The sequence below is a fragment of the Typopeltis vanoorti genome, chromosome 9 (genome assembly GCF_054136105.1).
Source record: "Typopeltis vanoorti isolate ZY-2024b chromosome 9, IOZ_Tvanoo_1.0, whole genome shotgun sequence".
Taxonomy (NCBI): domain Eukaryota; kingdom Metazoa; phylum Arthropoda; class Arachnida; order Uropygi; family Thelyphonidae; genus Typopeltis; species Typopeltis vanoorti.
In genome coordinates this window covers 88,499,459-88,513,762 of record NC_143557.1, presented here as the reverse complement: position 1 = coordinate 88,513,762, position 14,304 = coordinate 88,499,459, and the positions used below count along the sequence as shown (strand labels likewise).

Sequence of the window (14,304 nt, the reverse complement as noted above, 5' to 3'; positions counted from 1 at the left end):
TAAGTCGGTTGAGTGCGTTAAGGGGTTAAGTAATAAGCTATAAATTGGTGTGTATGTTTCATTCACACCACATAATTGTAGGTTTTGTTATTTCTCCATCTTACCATATGCCTTTTCCAAATCTATAAAATTAAATACAGATTCTGATTGTATTTCTTTTAGTAAGCTTTTTTTTTGTCTTACATTAAAAATCTGGTGCTGACATTTGGCCTGAAGTCAGCTTCTTTGCAAACTTTCTCTTCTACTATTTTTCATAGCCTCTTCTCAAAATATCCTTTTATAAATATTATACAGAACATTCAGTTTTATACAGATGGTACTATGTAAGCTCTATTCCAATCACCTGGAATTTGATCTCATCATGCAATTTTGAATAATGCAGTGATAACTACCATAAACCTTTACCTGTGCATTTCAGCATTTATGATTGAATATGGTCTACTCCATCTTCCTTTTCACATGTCTGATGCTTTTGTATATTAAGGACTGATATATAGTCCTGATTGCATTTTCTTTAATATTTTTTACATCTGTTCTGTCACTACTTATCTCATTTATGTTTTTTCAAAGTAATTATTTCAGATATTTGGAATATTCTTTTATTCCATTTTTATGTTGCCTTTTACCATGTAATTCCCTTTACACTGCTCTTTTCTCCATTTCTATTTTTCCCTCCTTGCAAATGGTCTGCAGATCTTACCATCTTTATAACATCTGTATTCTAGATTTAAAATTTACTAACAAGTTTCAGATGTAAGAGTTGTTTTTGTGAATAACATAAGAGATAATTCTTAATGAAATTAAACTTGCATCTCTACTTTATGAATTCACTGTGTTCTGAGAGAGAGTTGTATAACTGGCTAATGAATACAGAGCTTGATTAGTCCAACCTGCTTTTCTTTAGAGAAAATGGGTTTTTACATTTACTGATGTTTCTATAATAAATAAATATCATTATTGCTTTTTTTTGGGGGGGGGTCTCTATGAGTTAAATGGTTATGATATAGACTGTTAGATGGAAATGCTTACAACCGATTTCTGAAGGAAATCTTTTTTTTTTTTTGGATAAAATTGTCTAGTTGCCTCTAAATGCATGTAGTACATTAAAAGCCAATGTGCTACGTTTTCCAACACTTCATTGTTTTTCAACTAGATTATAAAGCATCACACTTTTTTCATTAGCCTGTTTTCTACCACTGTTAGATATTGACCTCCCTTTAGCTTTCCAGTTCCATATGTCTTTAACTAAAGCCCACCACCTCATGGTAAAACCTTTGTAGATATCCCTCTGTGTTCTTTGTGACCTTTCCTTCTCTTGGGTATCCAATCAGTGTTTAATTTTGTTCCACTTTCACCTATCAATCTGCTAATATGGCTACCCCATCTCCATTTTCATGGATTACAATACTTCATAATCTCCTCTATTCTGGTCATCTTTCTAATTCTTTGATTCCTAATTCTACCCCTTTTTGTTACATGGAGCATTCTTCTCTCCAAAGCTCTCTGGGCCACTCATATCCTGTCTTCTTTTCCTACTTTTTACTCATTGCCCAAATAGCCTTCTTTTCAAGCATAGCAAATCCCTAACAGATAATTTTTATATAGCCAAAATGCTTTGTTTCTTTGTGATTCTTCTATTTCTTTATCTTGTTTTTCCTAAAAACCAACTAAATGACCGAGATATACATAGCCCTCCACAATTTAACAATATTATCTGCTAATTTTAGTTCGATATGGTCTCTGAATGTGTAATCAATTTTGTTTTAGTTATGTTATCTTTAAATCATTTTTCCTGCTTTCTTTATCAATGTCATTTAGCATTTCCTGAGCTTCACATTAAATGCTCCTAACTCAATATTACTGCAGTAACAATTTGTTTGTACAATACTACTACTTGCTCACTCAAAAATGTTATTTAATCTTTGGGATGGCATAAAATGCTATCAAAATACCCCTTATGAAACAGCCCACCAGTATTAAACAATCAAGAAAGATCTCTGAAGTAATATACAGTCAGGTCTCTTTTTATGTGCTAGATACGTTCCACAGAAAACTGCATATAAAAAATCGCACAAAAAAGGCCTAACTTACGTTGAAAAATTAGGGATACGTTCCATAATTTTCTAAAACAGAAGCACTGAATTAAAATAAACCTAGAATCGCATAAAAAGTTTATAAACATTCAGGAAAATAAGAATGCCTAAGTTTGTTTTAAAGCTTTATTTATTTAATTTTATTGAGAAGTAACATTTTTTAAAAAATTTTTTTCATCAGAATTATTGTCACTATTAGACAATATTCGGCAAAGTTTGTGAAGATATAGTCAGCACATCAGATCTGTATGGTAAAGGCAATAGTTCTTCACGAACAGAATTAGCTTCACCCTCATTCTGTGAGGATTTTTTTTCTTCTGGCAATGTAATCAGTGATTAAACTTTGCGATGATGATTTTACTAATTTTTTTATACAGCTCGTGATATCCAGACATACACTTCTTCAGCTCACGTTGGAATTTAAAGGCTTGTTCAGAATTGTGTCATTAACAAGAAAATGATTTTCCAATTTATTGCACAGTTCAAGACCTTCTCAAATTATGTTTGCAGTGAGGGGGACAGGTTTTTCTATGATATCTGAAGCTAATCAATGTTTGATAATATCATCGCCACTTAAGGCATTATCCACAAGCAATTCGTCTACATCATTCTGGCTAAATGTATCAAAACCTTCTCCACCAATTTCATGTGCTAAAGTAATCATTTCAGCTGATAATGTAGATGTTTGAATGGTTGCACTGTTTGCAACAAATCCAGGCCAAGCTGCTTTCTAGCAGGCATTTAAAGTTTGTGGTCTTATTTCAGCGATAACAGATGCAACATGATTTAAACAGTCCAAAATAGAAATTTTTTTCCAAACATCAGTTACTGTTAATGATTCATTTTCTAGTTTATCCAATATAAATTGAAAAGTGTGCTTAACGTAATATTTTTTAAAAGTAGCAATTATGCCTTGCTCTAATGCAGTGGTCGCCAAAGGGGTCGATATGACATTGTTAGGGGTCGACAGAAAAATATAAGACATCACTGTATGGGTAATATTTAATTCGGTCTCCATGTCTTTTGTCATTACCTCCATGACAAAAGACATGGAGGTAATGACAACGCAATTAAGAGTGAATCGTGAGATCAGTACCTCCATCTTACAGGTCCATGAATAGGACCTGTAAGATGGAGTAAGGTCATGAAAATAGTTACTGAGGCCAATCAAGTAGGCCAAAATGACATATTTACCAATAAACGGATGTTGGTGGTTCCTGCCGGCCGGCGCAGTGGGAGCGAGATTGCAACATGTGCGTGGTTCTTATTTACTGATACTTACAAGTATTCGATCCCAGTCTCATTTTTGCGCATCGACATAAGTGAGCGTTAATGTTCTAAAATTCATCAACATACATATTATAATTCAATTGTTATTCATTCACGAACTAAACTTCTCTATGTTGAAGAGTTGAGCAGCGCTGGTAGTAATACCAGTGATATTAATACCAGTAGTTTATTAATATCACTAGTAATACCAGTGATATTACTAGTGATAGTAATAATAGTAGTAATAGTAATATAATAATATATACTATGTTATACATACAATAAACACTGTAACTATAAAATAAACAATCTAAAAACTATCATAAGCATCTTTTTTTGCTTGTCCTATTATAATTACGTAATAGTAAAATATATGGGGTCGATAAAAAGTTAAGAAACTCTTGAAGGGGTCGACGGGCAAATAACTTTGGCGAACCCTGCTCTAATGGCTGAATAATGCTTGTATTGTTGTATTGGGAAGTACAACACTACCTGCACATTTGAATGGTCTAAATGCGAATGACTTGGTACATTGTCAACAATTAATAAAACTTTAAAATCGAGAGCTTTTTGCTTCATATATGTTTCACTTCTGGTACAAAGCAATTATTGAACCATTCAGTAAATACAGCAGTTGTAACCTAGGCCTTTGCATTGGATGTACTAGTACATTGGATGGCCAGCAGCTGTTTTAGATCTTCGCCTTTTAGAGCACGTGGTCTTAGAGATTGATTTACTGGGAGGAGGGGGGGGGGGGTTCAACATTCGATCCCCTGATGCATTGCTACAAAGTAACAACATTACTCGATCTTTGTTTGCTTTAAACCCACTTGCTTTTTTCTCAGACTTTGCGTTGGAAGTTCGACTAGGCATTTTCATCCAAAACAATCCTGTTTCGTCAGCGTTAAGCACTTGATCGGGACAATATCCACCATCTTCCTGTAATCTTCACATTATGAAGTGCATTCCTTTTTAAAAGCCCGGTAAGCCATCCTTTGCTAGCAGAAAATTCTTTATCAGCCTGGGAAGCAGAAATAGATGGCTCCAATTGCTTCATCTGTTTATAAAACTGAACAGCTTTTTGTTTAATTAAATAACCACTTATAGGAATTCTTCTTCGAGTTAATTCTTCAATCTAAATTATGAGCTCGTTCTGTTTTTTCTAATAAAGCATCTCTTGAGTATGATGATAATTTGGCATTTAGTTTTATGCCAGAAATAACAGATTTTCTTATTGCGACTTCATTCTTTTTAATTGCTTTTATAGTAGATTTGCCTGAAGTAAAATGTTTACCAATCGCCATAGATTCCTCTCCTTTGGCTAAGCGATCTAATATTGTAATTTTCATTTCCAAAGAAATTGTTTTGCTATGGTGTTTTTTTTCTCTCCACTGGGCCAAATTAAATCCTTAAAATAAAAATTAGCAAAATTTAGACTTTCAATAATGAAAAGACAAACACTTACTCACATGCAAAATTAAACTTCACAGACACTCACTGACTTTCACGTTAGGTCAGAATGTGCTGTAACATGCTGTTCATTATGCACAACGGTACATAAGTTTTGAAGTTATGCACCGCATAACTTCAAAACGCATAAAACAGATTGCCATAAAAAGAGACCAGAGTGTATACACTTTTTTTTTTAAATGTGAATATAGATATGCTCAAGACATGGAATTTTTTTCCTACACTTACCAACAAAAATTTTCAACTCTTTTATTTCTGGTGCTTTAGGTAATTGTCCAACTGACTTGTATGATATATTACTCTTCCGAATTCTATGAATAAAACAAACATTCATATTTTGAGACAGAATGAATGAATTATCAGAAAAGATAAATGAACAAGCATTTCATCAACACAAAGCCTCTAACTATGGATGTTCAAAGGTAGTAAATGTACTCAACATTAAAGATATAAATAGAAAATATATTTGCAAGCCATGCTTTACTTCCCCCCCTCTTTAAATAAAGATGCAAATAGTCAATTCCCAATCTAGCAAACACTATTTTAACAAACTTGCTCTCTACTACAACATATTGAAATATCCCATGGGAACAGTAATGCTGTTTTAAAATGATTGCAAAAACACAAAAATTCTTTGCTTGTAAATGCAGTTTGCTACAAACATCATTAAAATTCACATACTGAATCCCTCTAGTTGATTTACCATAGGCAATCTGTTGTTGCATGCTGTCTTTTCTATAGGTATTTCCATGGGCACTGTTCCACTGAAATGACAATTACTATACCTACACTTTCCTCTAATCATCTATGGACAACTGCAGATCAACATCCATGTGCAGTTCTAACTTCCCATTCTCCTCCTCCTTCATTCCCTACATCTCTGCTCTATGGAACCTGGATCCTCAAGAAACATACTGACAAATTCCTCTCCTTTCTAACAACCTGTTCACATACATTGAAATCATGTCATAGATTTTGGGACCTCTGTACGTGTGTGAGACTGATATATATATATATATATATATATATATTCTGAACATTCATTTTTACTCGGTAGAAAATATTATAAATTATTTTAAATGACTGATACTGAGAGATAAAGAGATGACATGCTTTATTTAAAAAGATACTACTAGTTTACTAGTTTCGTTGAATGGATCAACTTCTTCAGGTATCACAATCAAAGAAATATACAAAAAATAACAGACTTAAAAATTGCATTAACAGTACTAGCCCAAAAAACAGTAGTACATTTTGAAAACAGTAATACGAGCTTGAGTTCCAAATAAAAGTTGACTACGTGCTGTCACGAGTGTGCCAGTATTGAACAGAGGCAATGTGTGCATCAGAAAGATTGAAACTTAGGGAGTTATTGATATGGGAAGAATCTAAGGCAATTTCTCTGGACTCGACAATCTTTCTTTCAAGCTCATCATAGCACATGTTATGAACTTGAAAGAAAGATTGTTGAGTCCAGCGAAATTGCCTTAGATTCTTCCCATATCAATAACTCCCTAAGTTTCAATCTTTCTGATGCACACATTGCCTCTGTTCAATATTGGCGCACTCGTGACAGCACGTAGTCAACTTTTATTTGGAACTCAAGCTCGTATTACTGTTTTCAAAATGTACTACTGTTTTTTGGACTAGTACTGTTAATGCAATTTTTAAGTCTCTGTTATTTCTTATATATTTCTTTGATTGTGTTACTGAAGAAGTTGATCCATTCAACGAAACTAGTAAACTATAGTATCTTTTTAAATAAAGCATGTCATCTCTTTATCTCTCGGTATCAGTCATTTAAAATAATATATATATATAAGAACTCATTATATAAGAACTGCTTGCAAGAAAATCAATAGAAACCACCTTAGGAGAGCATTAAGAAATACCATTTCTCTTCTTAGGCTGACTTACACATCTACCCTTTCCTGGCAATAACACATCAGTTTACATTTTTGGATTGGGGGGGGGGGGATGAGAAAACACTGTCACATGAGAATGGTTATCTCAACATAAGCTGAGTGTTAACCATTTTCATTAAAAAAAAATATTTAATATTAATACAACTCCTAACATTAATAATCAATCCCAAATCTGCCAACACTCAGAATATTGCTCCTATATTAGGGTGGTGCACCAAAGGTATTAATAAAAGTGTGTAATGCTATCCAGAAGAGAGTTGATTATCAGCCACTTTCTCATAAATGTTTTGCTTCTATTGTCTTCTATCAATTTTTATGCATATTTATACATTAAGCAAGAGATCGAAGAAGATGATGATGATGTGGAAAGAATATCATGAGAATAAGAGTGAGAAGAGTTATGAAATATATAAAGCTGAGGCCAGAAAAGTAACCAGTATTGTACAGAGAGCTAAATCAGAGTATGAAAAGAAATTGGCCATGTAAGCTAAAGGCAATCCAAAAGAATTTTATGACTCAAGCAAAAGAAAGAAGGAATGTGAAAGAACTTTATTGAATGCAGATGATACTCTAGTATCAAAAGCTAATGAGATTGTTCAATTAATGAGTGCTCACTTTGCTAAGATATATCGACCAGGTGTATGCAACATGGTGTACAGTGCTACTGCTACATTGGATGAAGAGTCAGAGGTTCATGAAAATGAAGTTGACGAGCTGTGGCATAACTTGGATAAGAATTTGTCAATAGGAACACATGGAATATCAGCTTGTTTGCTAAAGGAATGTTCAGCTGAAATGGCTAGGCCTTTCACATGTTTGTATAACTTGTCTCAGCTCAGGAATGATACCACAGGAACGTATGATAGTTCCATTTTACAAGGGTGGTGCAAAAACGGATGTGTCTAACTACTGACCTATCAGTATCTCTGGTGTGGTAGTGAAGATTTTAGAGAAGTTGGTAAGAACTCGCATACAGAAATGGGTAGACAAACACACTATACTCTTCAAGGAGCAGCATGAGTTGACTAAAGGAAGGTTGTGTTTTAGCAATTTGCTCATATTTTATAACAATGTTATGGCTGAGCTGGATAAAGGGAATGGATACACTATGATAATGTTGGATTTTTCTAATGCTTTTGATAGGATACCACAAGAAAAGCTGTTGCATAAGCTGGAGAATATGGGATTGAAATATGAACTCTTGACCTGGATCAGGGGATGGTTGAAAGACAGATATCAAAAAGTGGTATACAATAGGTGTAAATTTGCCAGATTTAAGATGACCAGTGGTGTACCTCAGTGTTTAGTCCTTGGGCCATTATTGCTCAATCTATACATTAATGACATCAGCAGGTTCTAACATCATATGTGAAATTGTTTGTTGATGATGCAAAGATAGGCAGGGCAATCAGGGATGCTACTGTTCAGCACTTACAAAATGATTTGAATAAGCTAGAAATTTGGCCAAATGAAAATGGCTGTCAGTTTAATGTTAGTAAGTGTAAAGTTATGAACTTTGGCATGAGAAGGCAAGGAATCTTGGCATACTGGTGGATAGGAATTTGAAGTTCAAAAGTCACATAGCAAAAGCTGCAAATACAACTCAGAGGACAATTGCAATGTTGAAGTGAACCTTGACATCTAGGAATAAGGAAGTCATTTTGCCTCTTTATAAGGCAAAATATGATGATGATAAGACCACACCTGGATTATTTTGTGCAGATTTGGTCTCCTGGATTTCCAAGGAGATAAAGAAGCTGTGGAAAGGGTGCAAAGAAGAGTTATGAAGATCATATCCGGATTATGGGATTTAGATTATGAGGACAGATTGCGAGTATGTGGATTACATACTTTGGTTAACAGGAGTGATATGATAGTGGTCTATAAACTTTTGAATGGATGTTATAGGGAGATCGTCTAAAATCTTTTATTACATGGAAGGTGGGGAGAGAACACGGGGGGCATCCATAGAAGTTAAGTCTGTTCACAGTCAAGAAAGAGGTAAGAGCTAGGTTTTTCTCTAATAGAATAGTGAGTGAGTGGAATAGTTTGCCTTTAGGGGTAGTGAGTGTATCTAGTGTGAATGAATTTAAGGGACAGTATGACATCTGGTTTGGGTGGTCCTTGACTCCTTGGAGATCTCATATAATAATAAATAATATTTTCATGGGCACTGCTCCAGTGAATTAACTATCAAATTCCTATAATATTTTAATTTCCTAACATTTCAAACCTTCATATCAAGGTCATTATCATCAGGAGTACACACACACACAGAAATAAGATACATTACAATTCAAACAGTATACTGGCCTGACCCTCTGGTGAGAAGGAAAAAAAAAAAAAAAAAAATTCAAAGCTATAGTGAGTTTTATATGGCCAGTGAACAAACTGTTATCAATTTAATGATATAGCATTCATAGTGGTTTAATCAAAATGTAAAATAAGGGCCGGGGTTTGTTATTAACAAATTAAGTCAACTGGAATACTACAGTCCTAATTATTATTACCTGTTAGAATAAAAAAAATTATGGGTCGAATATGCCTCTGTAGCATAACTGGAGAATGTGTCATAACTGGAAAAGACCTGAGCTCAATTCTCAATGCGACAAGAGGAATCTTTATATGGACTTCTTTCTCACTTAAAGACGAGTTAGCCGATTTCATATTCAGCTAGCAGGAATTTTCTTCCAGAAACTCTAGTTTCTCATCCTACATACAGGCAAACTGGCCAACAGGACACATGCAATTTACATACACAAAGTACTATTGGTGGTGGTGAGCAGTAGATGACATTGTGTTGATGGAAATGGTATTGTAGCGTGTAGTAATTTCATAGGCCTCTTTAAATTTACAGTCATACAAGGTTTTAGTGTGATGACGTAAGGAACATGTGCCATTCCAGTCCAACCTGTGTAGAGTATTCACGGTATAATTAGAAAGCCAAATTATAATGTGTTATTTGAGTTCCTTCTTCTAGATAGGAATCGGGCATACACTACAGAGTGAGCCAGAAATCACTGGAAGGAACTGAATGCGTTTCTTTAATTTTGCAGAAGGTTTACAGGTGGTGATAAGAGGGCATTTGTATAGTATTCTGTCAATTTTTTCTGATAGCCCATTAATGTATGGAATGGCTAAGGTTTCATTGCAATCCAATTTACTTTTATTTTTAGGAAAAATTTTATGAAGAATTATTTTGATCATAAGCTTGCTATAGCCATTTTTTAGAAAGGTAATGCTTATAATGTGAACTGTAGACTAAAATACACAAACATGATTGAAAAAAAAAAAATTAAAGAGTTTGAGAACAGGGACCAAACCTTGGAGATTCGGTGGCAAGCCCTGAAGAAAACAGTGATTGATTCAGCCAGAGAGACATGTCGTGAAGTTGTCTGTAAGGATAGAAAAATCAGAACTCCATGGTGGATGCAGGAAGTTAAAGAGGCAGTGAAAGAAAATAAGAAAGCATATCAAAAGTTCCTGGCAAATAAGTCAGTTTGTGCTCTTAGAGAATACAGAGACAAATGTAAGAAACCTAAACACTGTGTAAAACTAGCTAAACAAAAGTCATGGGAGGACTTTGGTAAGAACATAGAAATAAATTTCAAGAAGGTGGCAAGGTATTCTTGCAGAGGTTGTTGAAGAAGCTCAGAAATAGAGGAAAGAGGGCTGTAACAGGAATTAGAGATGATAAAGGTGACATGAAAATGGGAGAAAAAGATATCCTGGAAGTATAGAGTAATTACTTCGAAAAATTGTTAAATGAAACAGGTAAAAAACACTGACCAGGCATGCAGTCAGGAAACATATCCATATGTGAAGTAGAAAAAGCCATCAAAAGTCTGAAATGTGGAAAGGCAGCAGGAGTAGATGATATTCGATCAGAAATGCTCAAGTATGGATACAGTGGCTGCATTGCATAGTTCAGAAGGCCTGGACAGAAGGACGAATTGCAGATGATTGGAGTAGAGCTATCATAGTACCCATATATAAAAAGGGAAATAAAACTGAATGTGATAATTATAGAGGAATTTCCCTACTGAGTGTTCCTGGTAAGTTATATGCAAGTATACTTGAGAAACGGTTGAGAAGAATTGTGGAAGAAAAGCTTGGTGAAGAACAAGCTGGATTCAGGCCAAATAGAGGCTGTCAGGATCAGATCTTCACCTTACGACAAATAGTTGAGAAATCATGGGAATATAATAAAGATCTGTATTTAAGTTTTGTCGATCTGAAAAAGGCATATGACAAGGTACCAAGAGAGAGAAGCTAATCAATAGGCTAGAGTTATATGGTTTAGGAAAGAACTCGACATTGTCAGCATCCAGGAATGTGTTAGAGCTAATCTCAGGTGGTATGGTCACTTAAACAGAATGGGAGAGGAAAGATTAGCAAAACTAGTGTTCTCTGCCAGGTTGGCAGGAAAAAGACCCAGAAGAAGAAGACCAAGATATAGGTGGATTGATATGGTACAAAGTGCCTTAGACGATAGAAATATAAGATCTGATAATGCTGGAGTTTTGACAAGTAACAGACTGATTTGGAGGATAACTGTAGATAGGAAGTTAGTAATGATGTAAATTTTTCATGTAGTACTATCCTGTACACCCCTTCAGGGTACATGGCAGGAATTTGATGATGAAGTAAAAATAAAAATTCTTCAGCCAATATGCAACCCAGTTTATGTTCATTTCTTGCATTCAATTGATGGTCGAAATGAATATAGAATCACTATGAACAGTATACTTAGTTAGCTTATTGCAGTATTAGCTACAGTACAACATCTAGAAAAAGTTTGCAGATTCTGGTGAGAAATAAGGAAAATCTAGATCCCATATTGAATGACCAGCGTATCTGTGAGAAGAATCATGATAAAAGAACTTTTATTACCACGTTAAAGAATGACAACGTTATACTAAAAATTGAAAAAATCATTTCAGTTAAAAATTTGAACTTAGTCCAATTTATATGTACAATATTAAACTTTTAATGTAATCAAACTAATTAAAGTTTGATTCTAGTCACCAATGAACGTTTTTTAAGCCAAACCAATCTTTGGAGCAAATAAGTATCTCCCCCCCCCCTCTCAAAAGAATTTACTTTTTACCCTTATCATACAATACTCATTTATATAGCATTTCTAATCAGAATCTGGAACACATGATGGTAACAACATTCCATTATTATCTTGTCTAGCATGCTGGAAACAAAGCCCATTCCTGGAGATGTGGAAGGATAAAGAAGGATGTGGAAGGAAGTCACTGTCAACTGATTTCCAAAAATAATAAAGGTAAATGAAGTTATGCCTGCTTCATTAGGGGATTTATTTTGTATATTTTTTATGTCAGCTAGCATGCAGGGGATGTGTGCACATACTTTTGTGGTCATAAACTGGATTTGTGTGTGTGTGTATTAACTACTGTTAATATCACTAATTAATGGACAAAATAAAACAATTTATTATTTATTTATTCATATGGAGTTTCCTCCCTTTTCTTTCCCATCCCTACTGGGGTGAGTTGAGCCCCCTCATGGTGGGTTAAGTATTTATGGCTGTAGATCCGTGTGTGTTCACAGGGCCGGTTTGCCTGCTAGCGGGATGAAAAACCCCAGATAAACTGGGGAGAAAAACCCTGCTGTCCACACCAAAGACCGGCTAACTTGGCTATGGCTGAGGAAGATCCTTAAGCTCCTCACGTCATCGACGGAAATCGAACCTAGGACACTCCTCCCAGGCATATGGTTGCGAAGCGCAAAGCCACTAGGCTAACTGCGTGGACAAATAAAACAATAAGCAGCGAGCAGTTAATAATAAGGAATAGCAAGATTCTTAAGAAGGTAAATAAAAATATAAAATAAATTTATCTTACTTCTCTTCCTTCTGTACGCCACACTGTTCTGCAAGCCTTGCTTTGGCCTCTGCATTTAACTGCTCAGCAAGTTCCTTTTGATGTTGTTTCCGTTTTTCTTCTGCTGACTGCTCGGTCTGTTGAAAAATAAAGAAATACAACTTATATATATTAAAGAAGAACTCTGAGAAGATTAATATGTTTTGTCATGAAGAAATTACTATGCTTTGAAGTTGACTACTCAACAAGGTTACAAAATGAAGAGCATAAATAAGAAAAATGAAATAAACAGATTAACAAAAAAAAATTGGTGTAGAAAAATATATAAAAGATGCACATAAAACACATGGAAAAAGAAGTATGAAAAGTATTAAAATTCATAAAACATTCATAAAAAAAACCTGTTTTTAAAATCATATAATACAATAAATTAAATTGATAAAAATTAATAAGCATATAATTTATGAGATGGTAAACATTAATGCTTTATAAAAATTTAAAAGCCAGGGTGATACTTGATGAGTCTGATAAAATCTGCCAAATAGGTCTCTGATGGATTATGAAAGTCACTAAAATAATAACTGTTTCACAAACCTCACACATAAGCATGTCATTAACCTTCAACAGGAAGGTGTATGTAAGATGACTATGACCTATGTGGATCCAAGCAAGAACAACTTCCTCTTTACAGTCTGTGTAGACTCAGACTGCCACAATTTAGTTTCAGGCTTGATTAAATAAAGCTTACTATTTGTCTTTTCCATGATTTTATTATTTGTTTTTTCATTTGTTTTTTCCATGATGGCTGCAGCTAGAATAAAGGTTTGTGTCTGATGGTGAAAGCTGGAGAAATGAGCTGACCTTTCTGCATTATCTGCAGCCTCATTTACCTTAATCCCAAATGTAGCTGGAATTCAACAGAAGCATACCTGCAGGTGTAGATTAAATAACCAAGAAAGGACATGCTGGATTCGAGAGAGCACTGAATGTTTCTGTAGCGCTAGGTTTCTTATTGCCTATAAAGAGCACACTGAATCTGTATATATTATGTATCTTTGGTAGTGATGCAATCTTTTATTTTAAAGTGTATACTCCACTATAAAGCTGTTACACTCTGGTGAGATTTGTGCAGATATAATATTGTCAGGAAAGGTTGCAGACAATCCTGCTTAGTCTCCCTATTTTGAGTTATCTGTGCAGAATATTCCCTTTTGTGTTCTTGAAAGAGCTGCTGATAGACAGTGGGAGAGGTGGAATGTTTTGATAGCTTACAGAAAAAAAAGTTACATGGTGGTATGTATGAATGTACACTGGAAGTGATTTTAGTGGTGTTTTGGCTACGTTGTCTTCCCCAATATCTGGAACTTGTAGGAGACTTTTATTTGCAAACCAAAGAGTCATATGGCAGTCTGATGGGTGTTGTAGAAATTCACCCATTGTGGAAAAAAAAAAAAAAGTTCATGTGAGATGGCCTAACAGGGATTTTATTTTTGTAGCATATAACAGCAATGTTGACATTGAAGCAACAAAGGTGGTTTGTTGCTTCAATGTACAGACTAGGAATTGATAATGTGCAAAATGCTCCAATTGCAATTGTGATGGGTTGATAGCAGTTAGCCTCTAGCCATTGCAGTTTACTCTTCCTGCCAGTAACACAGACTTGAGACTCCTAATCAAGTTCTGATCATATAAATA

The 14,304-nt window shown here is 34.6% G+C and overlaps 1 protein-coding gene across 1 annotated transcript in view; it reads right to left on the bottom strand.

The window, feature by feature from the left end:
- The window catches only part of dre4 (SPT16 homolog, facilitates chromatin remodeling subunit dre4), a 371,785-nt gene that overhangs the window by 218,567 nt on the left and 138,914 nt on the right, over window positions 1-14,304 (bottom strand). Inside the window, exons 13-14 of the mRNA XM_090398585.1 lie at window positions 12,631-12,746; window positions 5,061-5,143 (exon numbers count right to left, since the gene is read on the bottom strand). Of these exons, the coding sequence (XP_090254711.1) occupies window positions 5,061-5,143; window positions 12,631-12,746 (199 nt within the window). The remainder of the gene's footprint in view (window positions 1-5,060; window positions 5,144-12,630; window positions 12,747-14,304) is intronic.